This window comes from Lygodium microphyllum, chromosome 2 (assembly GCF_053477565.2).
Source record: "Lygodium microphyllum isolate KBCC chromosome 2, Lygodium_microphyllum_v1.1.10, whole genome shotgun sequence".
In the NCBI taxonomy this organism is placed as follows: Eukaryota; Viridiplantae; Streptophyta; class Polypodiopsida; order Schizaeales; family Lygodiaceae; genus Lygodium; species Lygodium microphyllum.
Genome location: NC_141136.1, coordinates 154,083,774 through 154,106,228, shown reverse-complemented (window position 1 = coordinate 154,106,228; position 22,455 = coordinate 154,083,774). Strand labels below are relative to the sequence as shown.

General features: G+C 41.5%; 1 protein-coding gene across 5 annotated transcripts in view; it reads right to left on the bottom strand.

Annotated features, from left to right (window-relative positions):
• Nucleotides 1-22,455, bottom strand: part of MSH6 (MUTS homolog 6) — a 112,209-nt gene that overhangs the window by 43,770 nt on the left and 45,984 nt on the right. For all 5 annotated transcript variants that reach the window (XM_087699791.1, XM_087699783.1, XM_087699800.1 and 2 more), the window contains 3 exons: nt 20,696-20,825; nt 4,872-4,963; nt 4,519-4,697 (listed from right to left, as the gene is read on the bottom strand). In XM_087699791.1, coding sequence (XP_087555917.1) covers nt 4,519-4,697; nt 4,872-4,963; nt 20,696-20,825 — 401 coding nt within the window. The remainder of the gene's footprint in view (nt 1-4,518; nt 4,698-4,871; nt 4,964-20,695; nt 20,826-22,455) is intronic.

Sequence of the window (22,455 nt, the reverse complement as noted above, 5' to 3'; positions counted from 1 at the left end):
GCACACGACAGTTAGAGCGGCTAGTCTATTACCACACTAACTTACGCATGATAAGGGCTATGATGAGCATGGGTAGTCCGAAGCAGGTAAAGTTCAAACACTTAACCATAACATTTAAAATTTATTGTTTTAACTTTTCAACTTTGAACTTTGAAGTTTAAACTTTATACTTTACAATTTAGACTTAAGCATTTAGTATTTACAATGAATCATGATCAATCTTACGTGCATCACTGCAGTGATGATTGTGTAGGTGAATGTTGATACATTGAAGTTGACGAGCGACACTCTTCGGAGTGTACATAAGGAGATGGACGAGGAGGAGGGGATGATTTTTGCAAAGCTCCATAGAGAGCTTATAGCAGCAGATACTCGTGACACTCACAGTCAGCATGCTCGTGGACGAGGCGTTCGAGTAGGTGGTAGCAGGGGCATGGTCATTCGACACTCTCCATCATCGAGAAGGGCTGGTTCGAGTGGCTTGCAAACATATATAAGGCAAGGCTCTAGTAGCTCACATCCTGTGCCTCGTGATAATACCCCCCCTTGCCTACACAGTCGCCACCTAGGGAGCCATCATTTGATGATGATGGTAACCTCATCAATGAGGATGAGTATGAGTCTGTCTCATTATCGGATGCCAAGGAGCCATCTTCAGACTCTCTTGATGAGCATTCAAATGGTTCTGATGATCATAATGATGATAATAGTGTTGCCTTATCATAGATTCATCATTCATATGACATGTCACATAGGTCTCTCTTTTTTTCTTCTATCAAATATACTAGACTGTAGTTGTATCACATGTTTTGTGTAGCCCATGCAACCACGATGGTCACCCTCATGTATTCATCTTATTCTGTAATGAAATGGCTATTTCCACTTTAAATATGTATTCTATAATCTATCATTCAATGACTTATGGTTTTTGTTATTTTAAAAATCATCTTAATTTTTTTCGTACTAATATCATATCGTACCTTATAAAATCATAAGGTATCAATTAGTACCGTATTTTATCGTACAGTACTATATCGTACCTTTCGTACCTGACAACTATGGTAAATCCCATGTTGCCTAGACACCATCTGCACATTAAGAAGTAATCTCTCAAATGAACCCAGGCCTTCTAAAGAAAAATCACGCCAAAACCCTTAAAGCAGCCAGCTCATGTATCCCTTAAAGATAAGATGCCCAAGACACGGGGCAGCCTGCCCAAGTCACCAATGAAAGCATCCACAAGCTGTCTAATCGTATCAAACCATGGCATCCTTCAAGAAAGGCCAATATACCACTCACAACCTTCAACTTCCATTCAAATTGGATAGTTACGCTCAAGCAAATGTTAGAAATCCATCATAGGCCTCGAAGGTACGACATGAACCAAGCAATTGTCCAAAAACAAAGACAACTTTGACAATAGATCCTTCCACATCTACGGAGAATGCAGCAGCGCTTCGTAAAGCCCCTATGGCCTAGAAAGATTTCATCCACACACTCTGCCTACATCAAGGAAGACAATCATTCATGGATTCTAGCAAGCATTGGAATTCTGCCCGTACAAAACAAGATGGCGCCCTCCTCATAAAATCCAAAAAATAAACACAGCACTGTCTTGGTATCCACACCGGTATCCAAGACATTAGCCTCAACCATGTCAGAAGCACATGAAAGTTTTTGTTGAATATAATCATCCAACAATGTGTTTTCAAATTCAGGCAAGTGATCCGAATCCAACTCTTTGGATTCATTTAAAGCAGTAGCTACTTGCGCATAGGAGAAGATGGGAGTATGCGCCAAAGGAGGAGCCTCCGAGAAACCCATAGCTTCTTCCAAAGCATGCTTGCGACACTTTTCACCTACTTGATTATCAAAACAAGACACTATCTCTTCTGTGCAAGGAACCATTTCCTCTTCTTTATCAACCTTGGAGTTTGGAACAAGGACAACCACCATTTGATCAATAAATGCAATAAGAAAGTCCATCCATTTTCATTCATTCACACACACACACACACACACACACACACACTCTCTCTCTCTCTCTCTCTCTCTCTCTCTCTCTCTCTCTCTCTCTCTCTCATCCACCCTTTCATCACAATCTCCACCTACACCACCCCCCACAAAACCATCAGCATGGAATACCTACCTCCTTCATGAAATAAAGAAAGTGCAAGTAGATCCTTTCAATGTTAAGCAAGCAGTAACCAAGAGAGATGAACAAATAGCAGAGCTCCAACTGCAAATACAAGAGATAAAGATGGAGCAACACATAAAAGCGGGTTTCACACCATCAATTGAGGTAACAACCCCATCTCCACCACCATTAAAGTTCACCAAAAAAGTTTTATTAGTCATTACAATTGAAAGGAATCAAAGATACATCACGGTCAGTGGCCTCCCTCTCAGGTGGGACAGAGCCACACTTCCACAAGAAGAGCAAGGAAATTATATCCTTAGCACAAATGTACTCAAGGAGAAACTCAAGAAGGTTGTCCCATTTGTGGAGTTGGGAGATCCAATGTTCATTGAAGTGAAGGGAAAACACGCGAGAATCGGGTATTTTGATCTCGAAGAGAAGATAAAGGTCGTGAGGCAGACCAAGTCATTAGCGGGCATATCATTGAGGATATCAAAGGAACTAACACCATTCCAACTCAAAAATAGAGCAGCAAAACTTAGCAAAGTTAGAGAAGCCAAGAAGGGAGGAAAGTGGGGAGTGTATAGAGGAGGGAAAGCTATCATTAGAGAATTCATTGTGGAAACCCTTGACAAACAGGCAACTCTTGAGTTTTCATCTCTCTGGGCCAATGGATCATTTGTAATGTAATCGTGACTCTTATGAATCATAAGAGTTCTTTAGGATCCTATTTTGCTCTTCTTAATTTAACTTTTTCCTACATGACAATGACCCAAAGTGGAGTGTAAATGAAAACGCCTATGTCCCAAAGGTCCACTTTGGCATGCATGTGCAGGTGCGTACATGTATGTGCGCATGAGTGCGTAAATGCATGTGTGTGTGTGTGTGTGTGTGTGTGTGTGCACGCGTGCGTGCATTCTCATCTGCACTATGTGCACCCAGGATACATGATTGCATGCCAACCACGTAGGTTATTGAACTGCATATCTGCAGGTCGCTGTACTAGAGAGCACTGGACTGTAGGTGTTGAACACCAAGTACAAGCTGTTAATGTGCAGGATGCTGAACAATCTTGGGTAGATGCTGCCACAGCTATCAAAGATAGCAGATTGTCACTGGCACAGCTACAGATCTGTTGCAGTCACAATTGTAGGTCACGATTGCAAGAGATGACTGGTCAGCTAAGAAAAACAGAACAGACACAAATGAAAGGCTACCAAGACTCTATACAAATATCACACAAAAACAACAGCTCCTATGGAGCCAACAATATCCAGCCAGGAGGCAGCAATGTCTGGAAGAACCAAATCAACCGAAACCATAGAGGAGATATGCCATAACACTAAATCACGAACACGGGCCACATGACCATGGATGCCCAAGGCTGAATCAAAAATAAAGGCATTCCGAGTACGCCAAACATGCCATAGAGCTGTCCGTCTAAGAAAATGGAAGAGGCAGGAATAATCTGATTGCAAAGCAAACATAGAAATTATCCTTCCCATAATCCTTGAACGAGCTCATATCCGCTGCTGAGTCACCGAGGACCACACATGAGTCGCCGAGGATAATGCGCACATTTCAGGCTATTCTATAGCTTTCTCGCTAGTACCGGCTGCTTCTGCTGGAGCTATGCAATTGCTTCAATGGAGAGTAACACCTGAAGAAGAATGTTGGCTGAAGAAAAAGGAGCAAATTGAGCTCCAATTCCAATGGAGAGTAAGACCTGAAGAAGAATGTTGGCTTAAGGAAATGGAGCATATTGAGTTCCAATGGTGACTGGTGACAATCACCAAAATCAAAGCTATGAAATCGTAAGCAAGAGAGGAGTGGATGAAGCTCTCAATGTGGAAGCAACAACAGTCATTAGGCAAGTTCGCTCAGTGAGCCTTTCATGAACTGCAAAAATCATTCCAATGTGGGCCCTATGGAGTTAAAAACCATGAAGCCATTGTATTATGGCACAAGTAGATAACTCTTGTCAAAGACCACCAACAAGTTATCAACTGACTCTTGGGTAGCCTCGATGGAAATGGGCCTAACCATGAAGAATCAAGACGGGGTTCCTTCCATCATTGTAGCCTCAGCTTTGTGTTAGGTACCAATAAGGGAGGACTGAAGGCAATAATGAAGATGGGCACAAGAAGGAGAATTCTGCAAACTACCCATAGACCATGGTTTTGGCATACACTTATGCGACCCGTAACAAGTCAAGCTGCTTCTCGGAAAGAACACACGTAAGATTGCTGACTTGAGTGCAACAGCTAGTTTGTGCCAGCATCATAAAACAGGTATCCCACAGAATAGAAAGATGCTACAAGCATGTCATATTTCAATGCATTATACAGTTTTCCAATCAATGAACTAGACTGTGTTACCGAGAAACAGCAATTGCTGCAATCTTCTTGACTTGAACCGACTTCTGGAGCCTGTAAAATAAGACAAGACCCTGTTTATTGTCTGAAAACCACAAAGTGCACCAATGAACTCCTTGAGAAGCTTTCTAGACGCATCCTCATACAAGACAACTGCTTGTGCATCTCTACCACTTTGCTCACTGCATGTAAACAAACCCCCCCAAAACAAAACAAAAAAAAAAAAACCACAAAGCTTGGTTGGAATTGCAACATACCATAGGCCTTTCAATAAGTAGCAAATTTACGCACTTCTCAGTCCCCCCCTTCCCCCCACCTCAAAGAGGAAAAAGAAAATTGCATATAACAGAAATTACTTGCAAGCATGGAGCCGTACTACCAAGCGCTCCATGTCTGGAAGCCGTGCAAGCTCTCTCCTGAATTTTGTTGCTTCATCAGCAAATGCAACCTTCAACCACAAGCCTAATGTCATTCACAAAAACAAATGAAGGACTTTAAACCTAATTCAAAAATTAGATTCAGGTCAAAAGCCTCAATATTTATGTGTGTGTGCACGCATGTGTATCATTTAGTAGACAACTCCACCATAAAACTCAACCATAGGTATAAAGGCTCTCAAATCATTTTCTTGTTATGCAGAAAGAAGTGTGATATTGTGCAGCCTATGAAACTGTTCGTGTGTCCTTTCCTGGCTGGTTGGTTAGTATGCACAAAAATCAACTTGACAATGGAGACATTGACCATAGAGAATACTACAACATCCCTTTTTGTGGGTATAACCACTGCCAATCTTTATCTGCAATCAAACAACGGAGTCATCCTGCAGCAACTAAGGCAACTACCTCAAAGAAAGACATGTTTACATCTACAGCATGAAAACTTTTCAAATTGCAGGTTTGCAAAATCGGATATAGCCTCAAAGGCATTGCTCAATTTAAATACACCTTCTGAAGAATCGAAGTCTCGTTCTTGTAGAATAGCTCCACCTCTACTTCCACTTGCATCACAACCAGAAAAGACTCATTTAAACCAAGCAACCTAACCACGGAACAGGTTGACTAGAATATTTAGAGGTTTAAAACAAGAGTGATTTGAGATAATGCTCTGAAATTTTTCTAGAGCCCCAACACCCGAAGGAATCATCTCAACTCATGCACATTCCTAAATCAAGGTTACACTACCAATAATGCAACCCTTACTGCGACAAATGATAATGGCCATGATGTGTTTTAGATAACCAAAAGCCACAACTTCTTTTTTGAATAAAAAGCCAGGTTGACATGGAGCATCCAGACAAGCACCATCATTGCAGTACATCTTCCTACCTAACATCAGCACTAACAAGGTATTTCAGTCTTCTTGGCTTACTTTTGGAGAAGGTTGGATGACAGCTTCACACTGCTTTGGCACTACAGACTATCTGATCAGCTCTAACTTTATACTTTTACCTCACAAAACGTATGGTCTGAGGTGTCCATTCATAAAATTCTGTTCCTTGCAAGAAAAAAAAAATCATGGCAACATTGAAAATCTCATTCTTCGACAAAGGTATGGAGGAGAGCCCTCAGAATGATATTCCGGGACACAATACAGACAAAGATTGCAACCTAGGGAGCTCTAGCTTGGGTCATAAGCCAAGGCCCAACACATGGCTATGACGATGTTCAATGGAGCCTTTCTTTCCTCAACAATGGATAACATTTGAGCAAGATCCACACTGCAGATTACCCGCAAGCACAATGGACCCAGGGACCTTGTCACAAATGGGAGCTGACTGCTATCATTATAGCCTAGCACATTTGGACTATGACATGAAGCCATGTTATTGACCTTTAGAATGTATCCAAGCAAAGAGTCATTTGAGGATTTGGACAAAGATCATCCACACTCTCCACAGAACATGGAAAAGGGTGCAAGGCAACTCTAAGAGGAGGAGGAGGACGTCGACGACGACGACGACAACGACGAGTCATACCTTCTATCACAACGACATTAAATTTTATTGCTTTGCTTAGCATTTGATCAAAAGTTAACCAAATGTGCTAATGTGACTTGCACATGTCAAGTGTAAGTTAATTATTTCACGATATCTGACAAGTATTAGGTGATACCTGGTGTCAAGTTTTGGCCTCGACCAATTTATTAGCCACTAATGTCAATGGTAACATCAAAGACTAGGCATAAAGTAATGAATCAATGCAGGTCTAAGGGCTAATAACTACTCAGGGATACTTGGAAGACAATTTCGCCTAGCCAATTTAATTATTGGTCAATGGAATTATTTTTCTCGGTACTATGATAATTATTAAATTAATTTTCAGAATGATAAGGCTGAAAAATAGGATTAGAAGGCAGCCACTTAGCAAAACTTGCCCATGCAAGTGGGAAAAACGTTTTTGGGGGCAAGTGGAAGTCTATTCTAGCCCTTGTGAGAGAGAAGGAGGCTGTAAGAGAGCAAGGAGATGCTGCTACACTAATTTGTAGCCACCAGGGACCAATTCTACAACAAGCAACAGCACTTTGGAGCCCTCCAAATGCAGGTGATAGCAGCCCAAGGTCCTTCTAGTGCAGGTGACAGCATATACGATGGGGCAGTAGCCTTTCCGATGGTCTTAAGATGTAGGTGACAACTTCATGGCTGTTTGAGCAGGGCAACAATAGTTTTTCAGCCTTTCACATGATCAAACTTTCAAGTTTCCCTCTCTACAACATTCTCTCTCATCCTATAGCCATCTCTCAAGTAATCTCAGCAAAATCCAACCATTTGAGTCATTGGTGGTGGAGATATTAGAAGACCTCTACTGTACACACTAATTTATTACAGAAATTATGACTTGACAACCACCTTGGAATGCATGCTTAGAATTGAAGGCCTAGGACTTGAATTCCAACACCTAAAATTGAGGAATTTAGGCGAGATTCAAGAGGCTAGTCAACCATATCAAATTTAAGGCTTAATTTGTCTTTCAAGGAGCGGGGTGAAGGTCAATCCCCAAGCAAACCAAGGGGTGAATTGGTTTGAAAGCTTGTTGGTCAATTTTGACATCAAGAGCCACTTTATGATGTGGTCCCTAACTACCCCACTAATATGCATGTCCATTGTCCAAGATTTAAATGGTAAAAGTCTGCATTTCACTTTATGTGAATTAAGTACTTACTATAATTACTGTTAACTCTGGTTATTACCACTCTCTCCAAGGAGCAAGGCTAGTTTCACCTACCTATGGACCTCAGACTCTAGCGTGTTTTTCCATACTGCCCCTCATATGGTCTCGCAATATAGCCCAACAAATTAGCTATCAACAACTAACATGCTCAATTTCAAAAACCTCGAGCTAAATTGTGGCTCTCTAATGCATCGGTTGCCCCAGCCTTGCTATACACATCCCTAATGCGGAGCCCAAGTCCTTAATAACAACCAAATGGAATTGCCCTTACTTGCTAGACAATCATGATCCTTAATAAGCAAATGATAAATCTAATTAACCACAGTATGCTTCAAATGCAACCATCCCTTAAGTCTCCAATCTTGCCAACGACTATCCAAACGAACTCCAAGCTTAACAAAAGAATCATATAATATTGTCCCATAAGTCAAGGTATGCTTCAGGAACACAAAATACCCATCAAACCGACCGAGAAGATATCAAGATCTTCCTTGCATGCTTAGTTGCATCAGCAAGAGAAATCTCTCTCTCTCTCTCTCTCTCTCTCTCTCTCTCTCTCTCTCTCTCTCTCTCTCTCTCTCTCTCCACAACCCTCATCGGACTGCAACTGGTGGGCCCTCCACAGGGGATCACCCTAGACACAACCATAGAGAGATGCAAAGCTCGTCCTCCACGCCCAACCAGTCCATGCCCTTGCACTAGGCAAAGGATATCTAGGGATAGACTCGTGAGAGACGTCTTGGGATGAGAGTGCCTCCTGAGCAATTCAACATTGTATATGGCTTAGACATCATTTTATACTTATCAACTATTTATTGTTTGTTATTTATTTTCTAGTTAGTCATAGCATTAGATGACAACTATTTTGGGACTTGGAAAATTTCCTTGACTTTTTAAACATAACATTTCGATCTCATAGGCTGATTTGACCTTTTGTAGACATTAATATAACTTTCTTTCTCTCTCCCCCTCAATGGTTGTGTGCAACTGTACATTTTCTCTCTCCACTCATAACCTACAACTACCCATTGCTTGCTTTCTCTCTTTCTACCTATCACTTGTTCAAGAGCACTGCCTATTTCAGGCACACCTTCTACAGTTGCACTACCTATTTCAGGCTTATCACCAACTCTTCAAGCCAGCACCTTAGCAAACGACAATCGTTTATCTATCCACCATATTATCTCCTACCTCTCAACTAATTTAGTGTCTTTCGAGTAAAGTAGCCCCTCCCACTTGAAGGCAAGGGGCTGTCCCTCACAGCAATAATAGTCCCCCCAAACTTATCTATAATCCCATGTACATGCACAAATGGCATCCAAATCGAGCTTCTCCCAAGTATTGGCCCTTTCAGCGTCGAAGCCAACCACCATGCCTTCCCCTTGGGAGTAATACCTATTGGATATGGTCCAACAACTATAATAACAAAACAAAACATTGAAGGAGGAGCTGACAAAAACAAGGAAGAAAGCTCTAAAACTAGAGGAACACATAAGCGAGTAAAACAAAACTCAAGATCATCCATCAAGTACAGCAATCTCAACCATAGACTCTAAGTCTATTCAAGGAAGTCATAACACGCCTTGGAGAAAAGCGGTAGCAAGAATGGATCGCCAAGGAAATTAAAGTAGGGGGCTTGGATGAAGGATGGGATAAGGTCACGGTCTTGGAGAGCGAAGAGATGGAGAAACACATATTTGTCCCGAAGTATGAAATTATAAAAAAAAGGTCTGCAAAGCCATTCCCTTCATTAACATTGAAGATCCTTCAACCTCGGTCAAAGGAAACTTAAAAGCATCTGGTTTTACGATATGCATAAGCTTCTAGATCCTTACCAACAACCAAGATATGGATGGCAGATGACCTCACACCCAACCAACTCAAGAACAAGAAATAAAAACTAGCCAAGGTACATGAAGCCTAAAGACACAAAAAATCGGTGCTCTACAAACGGGGTAGATCCTTTAGTGCAAAGTTCTGAACACCCAAACTAAAAAGGAAGTGAACCCTAAACCGCTGCTTCAGCCTCTCTATGCTAGACAGGCCCATGCGCGACATCTTAAGATGACCACGCTCCATGAGCAGTTCCACACTGCACTTGAAGTGCATCTAGATTGTATCGAGTCTGTATACCATTTTGTACCTACTCACCTAGTTCACCATAACACCAGATAGTAGCTTTACTGGGACTTGGAAAACTTCCCAAACATTTTGTATGTAACCTTTTGGTCTCCTAGGCCAACTTGGCCTTTTGTAGACGTTAATATAACACACTCTCTCTCTCTCTCGATAGCGAGTACCTACTTAGATCATCTCTACTTAAGTCTGTAAGAGATGGATCCCCATATACCCCTGTGGAGTTTATAGCACAACTTATTGGAGCACTTCGCACCTCGGCCACCATGTATTTTCGCCACACATATCCCCATTCCACCCCTCCAAGCAAGAATGTCCCACAAAATAGCCAGTATGATGAGGATTGCAAAGAAATCCATCTTCATCTCCAACAAGGTGAAGCCCGAGGGACATACACACAAAGACAAACATGCTCAATCTTTCACCACCTAGTGCGGCGAAAAAAGAGGACTTATTTAGCTAGATTGAAGCACAAGTTCTACCAGCTAATCTTGGGACAAGATAGCAAGAAGACATGGAAGGCATTCCAAGAGCCTCGAGCCCATACACCCATTACTGCCCCAAATACGTGGCATGCATATGCTACCTCACTATATCAAGCACCCGGGCAGCCCCCGCTACCCAACCACCAAAGGACAAACCCATGTCATGTACCTTCTTTGGCATAGGGAGGGTCTGAAACACCATCGACAAACTCCAAAATGGTTGAGCTGAGGAGCATGATGGACTAGTAGCAAAGCACCTATTACATGCCAAACATATACTCGCACCCCTTCTAGCCCATCTATTCAACAAGTCCCTATGTGAAGGGTTTCCTACCAGTTGGTCAGCTAATACTATAGTACCAATCTTGAAAACAAGAGACCCCATGGTTCCTACCAACTATAGAACAATCATGGTTAGCCACATACTAGCCAAGCTAGAGTATGAGCTAAGCAAATGGGCAAAGAAGCACCAACATCGGGCATGTGGAAAGGCAAGGTTTAGGAGGGGATATGCCACCCTTGATCATATTCTCACTCTCTAAGCCATCATTGAGAAGTGCAGACCATAGAGGAGACGGATATATTGTTGGTTTGTGATTTTTCGTAAGGCCTTTGACACAATACCACATGCTAGGATCATGCATAGACTACAGCATTTGAGGTTCCCAACAAAGATGAGATGGGAGGTACTAGCACTGTATGAGTGGAGGTGGTCTAGAGATATTTTTATTTCGGGATTACATTTTCAGGGCCAAGATTCACTTTGAGGAGAGCAGCAAAGGATAGACTAACACCAGCCTATGCACCTCTAGGATCGAAGGAGTCCCAATGCGCACGCATATAGTCCATAAGCCTCGAACGAAGCTCTAGCTCTTCAACACTTTGATCACACTAGCACTTCTAGATGGGGCCCCCATATGGGGACCAAGCCTCTACATCACAAGGAGAGCCACATAAAATCAGCCAGTACCCAAGGGAGAGGACATATATGAGGGATGGCAAAAACAGATGGAGAGACTCCTAGTACTGATGATTTCATAGATGATACAGAGTAAGTCCTCTGTACCACATGGGATTATCAAAGCAGCAATGGGAGTACCACCCATAGTAGCAAAGGCCCTTTTCCCATAGCTACATGGAACAAACAAGAAATGGTATAAGAACAAGGAACACGATTGGAGCAGGGAAGCCTATTGAGAAACCACTTCTTCAATTCACACACTTCATTCAAGGTTCCGTAGTGACAACCCCAAAAAGGACTAGTGTCCACATTTTGGCCACTTTTTTAATGGGCGCCCACATAGTAGTGCGCCACCCTAGACAGCTTATGCTTATAAATAAGCAATCACTCCATTCATTCTCAACTCTCTCTTCAGTCATTCTTCACCACCTTCTTCAATCACCACCACCACTTCCCTTCTCTGGCCAGCCTCTTCCATTACCCTCACACCCCTTCAGGAGGACATTGCAGTTCGTGACTCGTGGCTGCCTTTACCCTTGCTTTACGCGCCTTGTTTCATCATTACGCCTAGCATTTGGAGCATCTTCCACCTAGTGTCACCATCCTCTACTTAGCATCACCACCCTTCTCCATCAAGCTCCACCATCACTTGCCTTTTTCAATGTGGAGATCTTCTCCTTGCTTGGCCTCATCATATCCACCTTGGTGTCAATATCCTAGCCTCTAGCGACAGTCTACATCACCAAGCATCTGTGATTTCATCACTCATCTATCAAGGGGGCTGTTGGGACTTGTGTTTTTGCAACCTAGCTTCTCCTCCATCACCTGGTGTCACTCGTTTATCACAAGGGCTGTTGGGACCTGCGTTTCTGTAACCTAGCTCCTCCTCCATCACCTACCACCACTCGTTTATCACAGGGGCTGTTGGGACCTGCGTTTTTGCAGCCTAGCTTCTCCTCCATCATCTAGCGTCACTCATCTATCACAAAGGCTGTTGGGACCTGCGTTTTTGCAGCCCGGCTCACCCTCCACCATTTTGCATCATCATTATCCACCTGGTATCAGCATCTAGGCTGCTCTCCCTACATTTGACAACTCCAACACTCTGGGATTTGTGTGCTGCCTACGTCACTACTCGGCATCAGAGGACTGTGGTTTGCTCCCTCAACAACTGGTGATCATCATCAAAATCTTCGACCACATTAGAGGATTGCGGTCCTCAACAACTATCCTTCACCTTCTAGTGATTACTTCAATAGCCCATTTCCCAAAGGACTACATTTCGCTCCCTTCATTATGCAAATTTCCCACAGATGCTACCGCCTTATTCAGACAGGACAGTGCAATTATCTTTTCAACTTGGGCTCCACTATATCAGCTTTTCTTCTCATAGCATGATTCAATGCATCATCACCATGTTCTTCTTGTGTTTCTAAGTTTCTCTTCTCTCTCAGTGTTTGCCGTACACACTTTGCGTTACTCCTTGCAAACCCTACGATCTCTCTGCATTGTTGCTTATTTTGACATGGTATCAGAGCATACCTGTTATTTTTTACCAAGCCCCCATCTAGGAACAAGGAGACGTGGGGAATGGAAAACGAGACTGGTGTAGGGTGCCCCCATTTTAAGAACGAGAAAATGGGAAAAAAAACTTAAAATATGAAATTTAAGATTTTTTAAATAATTCTGCATTAAACAACTTCACAAGTATTCATAGACACTCTAACAGCACACTTTAAAGATATAGTAAGACCAATTGACGCTAGCATCTACAAATAACTTAATAAGACTTGAACAATGAAATTATGAATACTATGTTAACACTACACAGTGCTGAGTGACAAGTCACAAGTGCACACAACTAAGAAAACTCTAGATAGTAAATTCTAATGAACTATGATTAAGGTTTAAACTTTTAAGATTGATCATTAAAGACTCTGATACCTCAAGCCTCAAGAGTCAAGAGCCATAACGATAATAAAGGTGCAAGTCACAAGTGGCAAGTCCCAAGGCCAACACTATATACAAAGGTCAAAAATAAAGTCTCTAGTACATCAAAAAGATGATCGATCAAAAAGATACATGTAACATCATACTCCAAGTCTCAAGATCATATCATATAGAATGAATCATGATAGATCATAGAATCTAAACTCCATGGACCATGTGTCATGCTACATGACAATATCACAATATCCTCAAGCCTCAAGGGCCAAGGCTCAAATCCCAACCTCCAACACCTCAATACTCATCTACCATGTCACCAATGCTCTCCTCTGCTAGCTCCTATGCTGCCTTCTCTGCTACCTCCTCCTTAGTCTCTCCAGAGTGTAGGACCTGCCTTGCTGTTTGATGCTTCCCTTGCTCCATCTTTCACTAAGTAAAGGGATTGGCCTTCACAATGATACTATTGCAAAGCACCGTAAGTTTGCACTAACTAAGACAAGATCATTGGTCTTCTGCACACCAAGGTTCCTCCTTTTCTTGGACGCAATGTCACTGTAAGAGCAACACGATTACTCCAAACAAGAGGAGCTAAACAACTTGGCTCAAAATGCAAATCGCTAGGCACTGAAGCTCAAGGCCATCATATCCATAATCCTCCCACCACAAAGCACCACCTCTAATGAACCTGTCTACCTTTGTATCACCACGGCCATATGAACCACAACCAAGCCTATACAATGTAAGTTGATCCCTCATTGTGCGCATTGCATCAACATCAAGAACCATGCGCTCCAAGATGTGCCTCCATCCATCACCACCCTCCTTGTCCTTCTCATGCCCACTACCTTGAAACTCAAGGTCCAACATGTATGTTGCTAAATGCAAAGGAGACGCATAGACATCCCACCGTGTCACACATAAGGTGTGGATCTCATCACACCCATCCTCATCTGGCACCAACTCCTATTAGTGCTAAATCATCTTGACTATAGCCTCGCAAACCTTGCCAATACATGGCTGCATCATGTCTACGAGGCACAATATGCTTATGATCGGGTGAACCACCACATCAATCCTCTTCCATTGATCCCAAAATCCCATGTCCTCAACTATGGCCATGCATCACATCCCTGCAGGAGTAGAAGCCAAAGAAGAGCTCCTAAACTCATCATTCATGCATACCTGTCTCCCCACCTCACTGCCTCATTGCACTCCCTCAAGCAATTAGCATCAAAAAGTTGTAAACAAAGCGAGTGTTAGAGTACTTGAGAAGAATCTTTTTAGATTCTTTGAAAATTCATGGCAACCATACTAATGGTTGAGCACAAAGGTCACCATCTCATCACCCTTCATGATCGTCGGCTCAATCCATGAGAGCTTGCCAATATCCTTGAGAAGATTATTTACATAGTCAACCATGCAATAACCAACTGTAATGTCGAGGTAGTAGCTTTCAACTATAGTACCGGCAGCTCTATTTGTAATTTTGTTGGCTCACCATCTGCCATGAATACCACATACCAACAGCTCTGTTTGTAATTTTGTTGCCTCACCATCTGCCATGAACACCACAACATTTGCAGCCCAACCATCTCAATGTTGTCTATCTACTCATGGGTAAGTACATCGGCACTCTTGCCTCTGCTTGAAGCAACATGCCATGAAACAAAGTACATATAACCACAAGAATATCCTACTAGCCCATGAAAGGATCTCATGTGACTATCGCTCCATCCATCTACAATCAATGTCACACCATGGCATGCCCAAAGCCTTCCTAGTATCCTCTGGAGCTTTCTCAACCTTGCATATGTTCTCTCCACGAAGAACTCTAACCTCCTTGATAATTGAACACAATGCACATCACGATTCAGCAATGATCACACATGGAGTATTGCATTATGCATAGTACATACATGTTACAAACTTCAAATATCGAAATCATCATTAACATTTATCCGAATTTCCATGTATAAATAAGTAATGAAGTCATGAATATTTATTGTTTCTAAAATTTACCTCGCATTATAAAAGGCAATGTGATCTGCATAGAAGTACCAAGCAACAAAAGGATCGATCTCCTCCTTCGGATCCCATGAAGCCTCAAGGGTATTCTATTGTCATATGCAAGGTGCATCAAAAGTAGATGCACCAATCTTATATACACTCTAGACACACGAGGATGAGTGTGTAATTGTCATCCCCAATCCATGAGCACCACTGGGAATAGATGTTGTGCAAGTAGATGCTGCTCTAGACATTCGTCGAATACATGTGGCACAATCAACAGCCACAAGGCACCTCGATCAAGCCATGATCTGTTGCACACACCTTGAGCTCTCGTCTCTTCTCAAGCGGAAATCTTATGCAAAAGTCCACCCCTTTTCCTTCCTCTCCCAAGACATGAGCAAGCACATTATCAGCTCTGCCATAAGGACATAGCTTGCACATCCATCAATGTGCTCCACCACCAGCAAACTGTTCAACGTTCACTTCATCCCACCATGACCAATCTCTAGATGCTTAGCACCTAGTTCTAGTTCACATGTGGAAGGAAGCTCCTACAGCGGCTACTTTTTCAGCCACAACTTTGAAGTTGAGTCTTGACTCTGGAGACGAGAGAGGACGAAGGTTAAAGGTTGGAGAGAGAGAGAGAGAGAGCACTCGGCTACAGGCAGCCTGACTCAAAGAGAGTGTATGTGTTGGTTGAGCTGAGACATAGCGTGAATGTGTGTGCGTGTCGAGGGGCTGCAGCAAACGAGTCACAACAAAATCACACGCCACATTGGAGTCAAAATGACAACACAGGGGAGAGACCAAAAGCAAGTTGGAAGAGAGACGAGAAAGCATATCAAGGAGAGATGAAAAGAAAATGAGCATAGTTTCTAGAATCCAAACCGAAAACGGTGCCGCATGGTGGGCTTGAAACACCAAGTTCTCGACAAGGGATGCCAGGCAAGAACGCTCCATTTCGGGAACACAACAGCATGGATATAGTTGGAACACCCAATTGAAACGCAATGTTTTCAATAGGGAATGCCTAGTTGAAACATTCCAACGTAGGGAATGTTGTAGCATGGACGAGTTGGAATGTTCTTCTATGTTGGAACACATTCATCATCCCTTCCATTATGGAAGGGCGTTTTGGCATTTCTAGCCCCTATTCCGTCTGTTCCATGTAGCTATGCCTTTTCCAAACAGTGACTTTCTTGCATCGACTCTGGGACTTATTGAGACAAAGATACTCCTAGCTCGCACTAGAGTCATCTAGACAGCTAGCATTACAAGGCAATATTAAGTGCTAATATACTCAGATAGAGACCTAGTTATGGCTACATGGATTACTCATGGATCATCTCTCACCACTAGAGTATAGCTTGGATTGCCCTCACTTGAAGCTAAGCCGAGAGGAGCAGAAGCACATCATCAGGATGGACCTTATTCAAGTAGACACAATGAGACATGGGTAAGACCTATTGAGAATCAAGGAAAGAAGACGGCTTTCTACCAAAAGCACCTTCCACACATATCTTCCAATGGCTTTCAATATACATGCATACCCACCTATCTCATGGCCTACCATCCACCATTGGACAGCTTCGTATATCCTCACACCAACTACAGGTCGAGATAGGTAGATACAGCCCAAACTCCCTCCCCACAATGGACAAGATTTGCCAGCTCTACCAACTCAAGCCAAAAATAGAGAAGCACTACTTATGCAAATGTCCAATGTATTACGAGATCAAAGGGCATTTCCATTGCCTGCTTAGAAAGCGATCTGGACCACTATCTAGGGTGATGGATTTTTCGGATCAGAGATGTCTTGGGCTCTTCTTATTGTCGTTGCATCATCACAAAGAGACCTCTAAAGGACCTAGGATCAGAGATAGGGATGTGCTTGGTACATACATGGAACACTGGATTTCGTGCAATTGTCAATGCGCTCTGACTACCAATGAAGATGATGGTCGCACATGACTATCCAACACCTAAATCAGCCAAAAGCATTTGAACCAAACACACTCAACCATAGATCTCAAAGTTTCCTTATACTCATCTTCACAATGAGTAACCACAATGGGCTACTTCTTACTCAACCATGATATGCATGACTTGCCAAGTACGAAGCAAAAACCACTTGTGAATATACTAGTGCCGTAACAAGCAGCCCAATTATAATTGAAAAAAGCATCTAAATTTGGTAGGAATGATCCTCCCTTTGCAATAAAACAGCCCAACATGTTGAGTGTCACTCAAGAAGCAAAAAACAACTTCACTGCCTACCAACGCTTAGTGTATGGGCTATGCATAAACTTGCTCATCTATGAGACTGCAAGTTGAATATTAAACCTTGCAATACATACATAAATCAAGTATTTGCCAGCCTATTGATAGAGAAAGACATCAAAGTAATGTCCGGCATCATGAAGGCTCACTTTCAAAGCTATCTCCATAGGAGTAGTAATAGGCTTACAGTCTTCCAGACCAAATCTTTATAGTAATGTCTCAACATACTTTGTTTGACACAAAGCAATACCTCTATCATAGTGCTTAAACTAAACATCCAAATAATAATGCAATAGACCCAAATCCGAAATATCAAAAGCTGATCCAAATCCGAAATATCAAAAACTGAACCTCTATCTGGTTTGTGCTTTAGCTTGTAAATCCACTTGGTGCCAATGGCCTTCTTGCCAAGAGACAACCTGAAAAGAGGCAGTAAAGTATCATAGATATCCTCTAAGCATACATCTGTCAATTTTGTACATGAAAATAAAGGCTAAAGAACATCTTCCAAGAAGACAACATCATGGCTTACAAAGATACGCTTGATTTGTGGATGGCATAACTAATAGGCTTTGCTTTCATTATTGTGCCCAACAAAAATGCATTTTACAACCTGGGTATCCAACTTCTTTGGGTGTTGCATTGCTATGAAAGCATAAGCCAAGCAACTAAAACATCTAAGTGGTCCATTGATAGCTTTTTGTCATGCCTCATACGGAATGATAGATTCCAAAGCCTTAGTGGAACACCTATTAAGTACAAAGACTACATATAAAATAGCTTCAAGCCAAAAACTATGTGGCACAAAGCTTGACTCTTAATCATGTATCATGTCATCTCCAAAAGTGACCTATTTTTTCTCTCAACTACACCATTTCATTGTGGTATATACAACATTGTACTTTGGTGTTTTATCCCACATTCAACCAAATATACATTAAATTCCTTAGACATATACTTCCCCCGCCCCCCCCCCCCCCCCAAAATCGAAATGGAGAGTACCCACTTAACATCCTAACAAATTTTCAGCCATTCTAACCAATTGCTTGAAGCACAAAAACACTTTGGACTTAGCTTTCAAACCATATACCCATGCATGCCTCGAGTACTCATCAAGTAGTTGCCAAAAGAGGATGTTCGTATGGAACCACAAATATCACTGTGTAGAAGCTGTCCATCTTTTGAAAATGAAACATGCTACATTTTATGAAATATGCAACCTTCACCTTCACACCCTCATCCATATGTTTACTCTCTAACTGCTTAAGTAGATAAGCAATAGGGGCCTCATTTTTTTCTTGACACAAATGTGCACAAGTATCCCAAGCATTCTTAGCTGTCTTACATGAGCAAATTTAATAGACAATGCAATCAAAGCATGCGCCTATACATCTGTGCCATTCCAATGAATCTCCTTAGAAGTAGATGGTGGTGGAACTCTAGCATTAACTCAAGTAAGAAAAATTGGAACTTGTAACATCCTCAACAACACATCTTTCTATTGCTTCTACTGCACTTGCAACTTTTGAACACTGCCAAGACATCTTTCAATTCCATGTACAATGTCCCAAAGACCTTTTGCAACCAATACATGACACATCATATAAGCCCACAGAGGATAGTTGTTTCTATCCACCCGGTCCTCAATAGCCAACATATGCAACGCATCATTGTTGCCAACCATGGCCATTGGTTGTATTTGATGCAAAAGTAGCTTGTATAGAGGACAACATGCACAAAATCAACATGCGCTATGTGGCACAATATAAAGAAGACTCCAGCTCTTACTTGCAGAATTAATTGTTGTCAAAATTTCTACACAAAAAGACGAAATGGTCTCCATTGTACCAGCAATACTGCGAATGGAAGCCAAAATGAGCCCGAATCAAAAATCTAACAATGCCAAGCCCCTACAAACTTACCAACTATATTTATCAACTTATGAACACTCATCCAATCTTGTCCCAATTGAAGGAAATCAAGCAAAGAGTGTTGATGACTCTGCCCAAATGGTCGAAGCTCACTCTAATATAAATTGTTGTATTTAGGGTTCCAATAATGCAAGTACACAACTTGGAGAAGAAGAAGCTTCAGAGAGACAAACTCAAAAGTGTATTGAGAGATATCAATAGAGAAGATTTACAAGACTAAGTATGCCCTAGGAGTAAATAAGCATATACAAGGCCGGGAAAAAAAACACTCCTAAGGAGGGAAAAAAGTGCCCCAACGATCCTGAGTATATTCACACACATCACCATCGAAATATGGTAACATCCCTTTTCTTGCCAAAAATTCAAGTGCGCAAAAGGAGGATGACCTCTTATATATCAACCCTTTTCTCGTAACTCATTTACTTCCCTCATGATTTTTTATTGTTATGGGCTGACTCAATAATATCACAATTGCATAGACATTCATTAGAGAGAATAAAATTCAGACGATCACATCTATCGTTTGTGTAGAGCAAGTAAGCAAAAGCGCATCTCTTTATTTTCTGTTTAACTTGAATGTAAGATAGCACTGACTTTGATTTCGAAGGTTTGTTACATTGAGTAAAGTGGACCATTTGGGCTACTAACCACAATAAGTCTCTAAATATAGTGCATTCCGAATAGCACACCGCATGGCTTTAAAGGTCCAGTGAAAAAGTTCATCTTGTAAGTGTACCCTTGAATACTGAGCTTCAGCTGGCCAACCATGGTGTTGCATCAGTTTGTGTCCCCTTAAAGTAGCATCAGCAGTCATTTTGATGGTATATCTCCCCCAGATTATATTTCAGCACAATGGTATTAGAACTGAGGCATGTCCGAGCAATTTAGCATTGTGGAAATAGAGAAAACATCAGCATTGTCACATAATGGAGGTTGACAGCAAATATCCATAAATTAACCACCACTGTAAGAACAAAATAGAAAACCAAAAGTTTGCAGCTATTCATCTCAACTCCAAGTCATCATGATTGTCTTCACTATGTAGAATGAATATCAAACACCCATTATCAGTTCCGAATTCATATGGCTCTTAAAAGATAACAATGTCTTCTGAAAAACAATATCCATGTTACCCTTAAGTGTAAATAGAAATAAGAAATATCACAACTTTCTCACAATTCTATGGAACTTCCATACATACCACAAATCGAATGCTTTGACATCATTAATATATTGGAAGACAGAGTTTAATATATCAGCTACCTGAATGTCATCAACAGCATTTTGCCGGTCTAGAATTGAATCTTTGAGCATCAAAGGCCGGATAATCCAATGTTTCAACAAGCGGCGACCAGCAGCTGTTACACAATAATCTAGTTGAGCTAGAAGTGTCCTGTAAATCATGTCAAACCATTAGGCAGAACCCAAAGTGTGCCATTAAGAGATTTCAGCAATGCATGTGTGCTCAACTGGCTTCAACAGGCCCTAGATTTCACTCCATGAAAGTACTCCGAATGGTGTGATAACCCAAATATGGTGTGAGGTATGTAATTTTCAAAAGATTCTGCTCACACTCCCTCTTAAAAGACCATGCTACACCAAGAAAAATGAATGACCTTTGCATGCAACATAGCATTATGATTTTGAAAACTATGATGTACAATTCCACCATTCTCCTAACACACTCAGTACCATTGATGGATGTAAAAGTATGTAATTGGAACTCAGGTTGCTCCTTGAGTTATACATAGTTGAGACGTTTAGTGAATTCTGATCCACATGCTAACTGCAAGTTAGATATTTTCCTGTACTATAAATTGTGTCCCATATATGTGGAGATCTAGCTTACCTTCAATGGCTTTCAAACAAAGCTGAGAAAAATTCCAGAATGGAAAGCAATCACATAGCAGAACCAATACCAAAACAACAAACACAAGTAGAGTGTGTGTGTGCGTGCATGTGTGTGTGCACACAACCTCAAATACAAAAGTATTATGGCTGGTAGAAGCCCACCATGGAGTGGTCCTGCCAAAGAAAGGCATTCATGGGACCTCTTGAATAGAATCAACCAATGCACATAAAGCGATAACATCATCCTCAAGATAGATAGTGACCACAGATATTAAAAGAAACCTGAAAAGGAATCAAAGAGATCCGTAGTAGCATCCATACTATCAGTTGCATGTACATTTGCAGCTGATGCCCTTGTAGAAATAATGGGGACATTAATTCTGTGAGCAGCAGGTCCCAAATAAATGGACTAAAATCATAGAATGCAACAACCTGTATAGATAGGCATGCAAATGCTCCACAGTGCACCTTCAGTGCAACTATCCACTGAAAAGGAAGCAGATGTCTCCACTTCCGGGAAAAAACACAATACACTCAATCTGAGAGCCTTCAAAACTTAATAGCTACTATGTCCATAACCAGGTTGTTACACTTCTGGCTATTGCAACCTACTTACCGCATTTCTGGCTATAGCAACTCCAGTAGGTACCTTACTACAAATAAAGCCTCCTTGGCACACAGACCAGAGAACACAGTGACCTTGAAATGCATTTCACCATTGAAACGTGTTTCAGTACATCGTTTTTCACCTATCTGCTTCACAGCAAGAAAAAACGACAAATTCTATTTCAAATTTGCTGAACATGTGTATCTAAAACGTATTATTCAGCCATTTCTTGTGGTGTTCCTCTTACGACCTATTCAAGGATGAAAGTTTCATGCTGAAGCACAACATTTCAAGTGTGAAATGTTCCACAGTTACCTTGCCAGCAACAAAACAAATGAGGGGGGAAAGAGGCCAACTAGATGTTCAAGAAACCAATTTGTCACCTTCAAACTTCTCAAGTCATATAAATCACATTTGTAGCATGAGTCTCATAATTCATGTTGCTCAAAATTCACCTAGGTTATGTAAGTCATCTTACCCAGACATCAGAAAAATTTAGTAACATTGGTAATCAAGTTGGTCATAATGAAGACTTTGTCAAAGTAAAGGAGAAAGACTTGCAAAG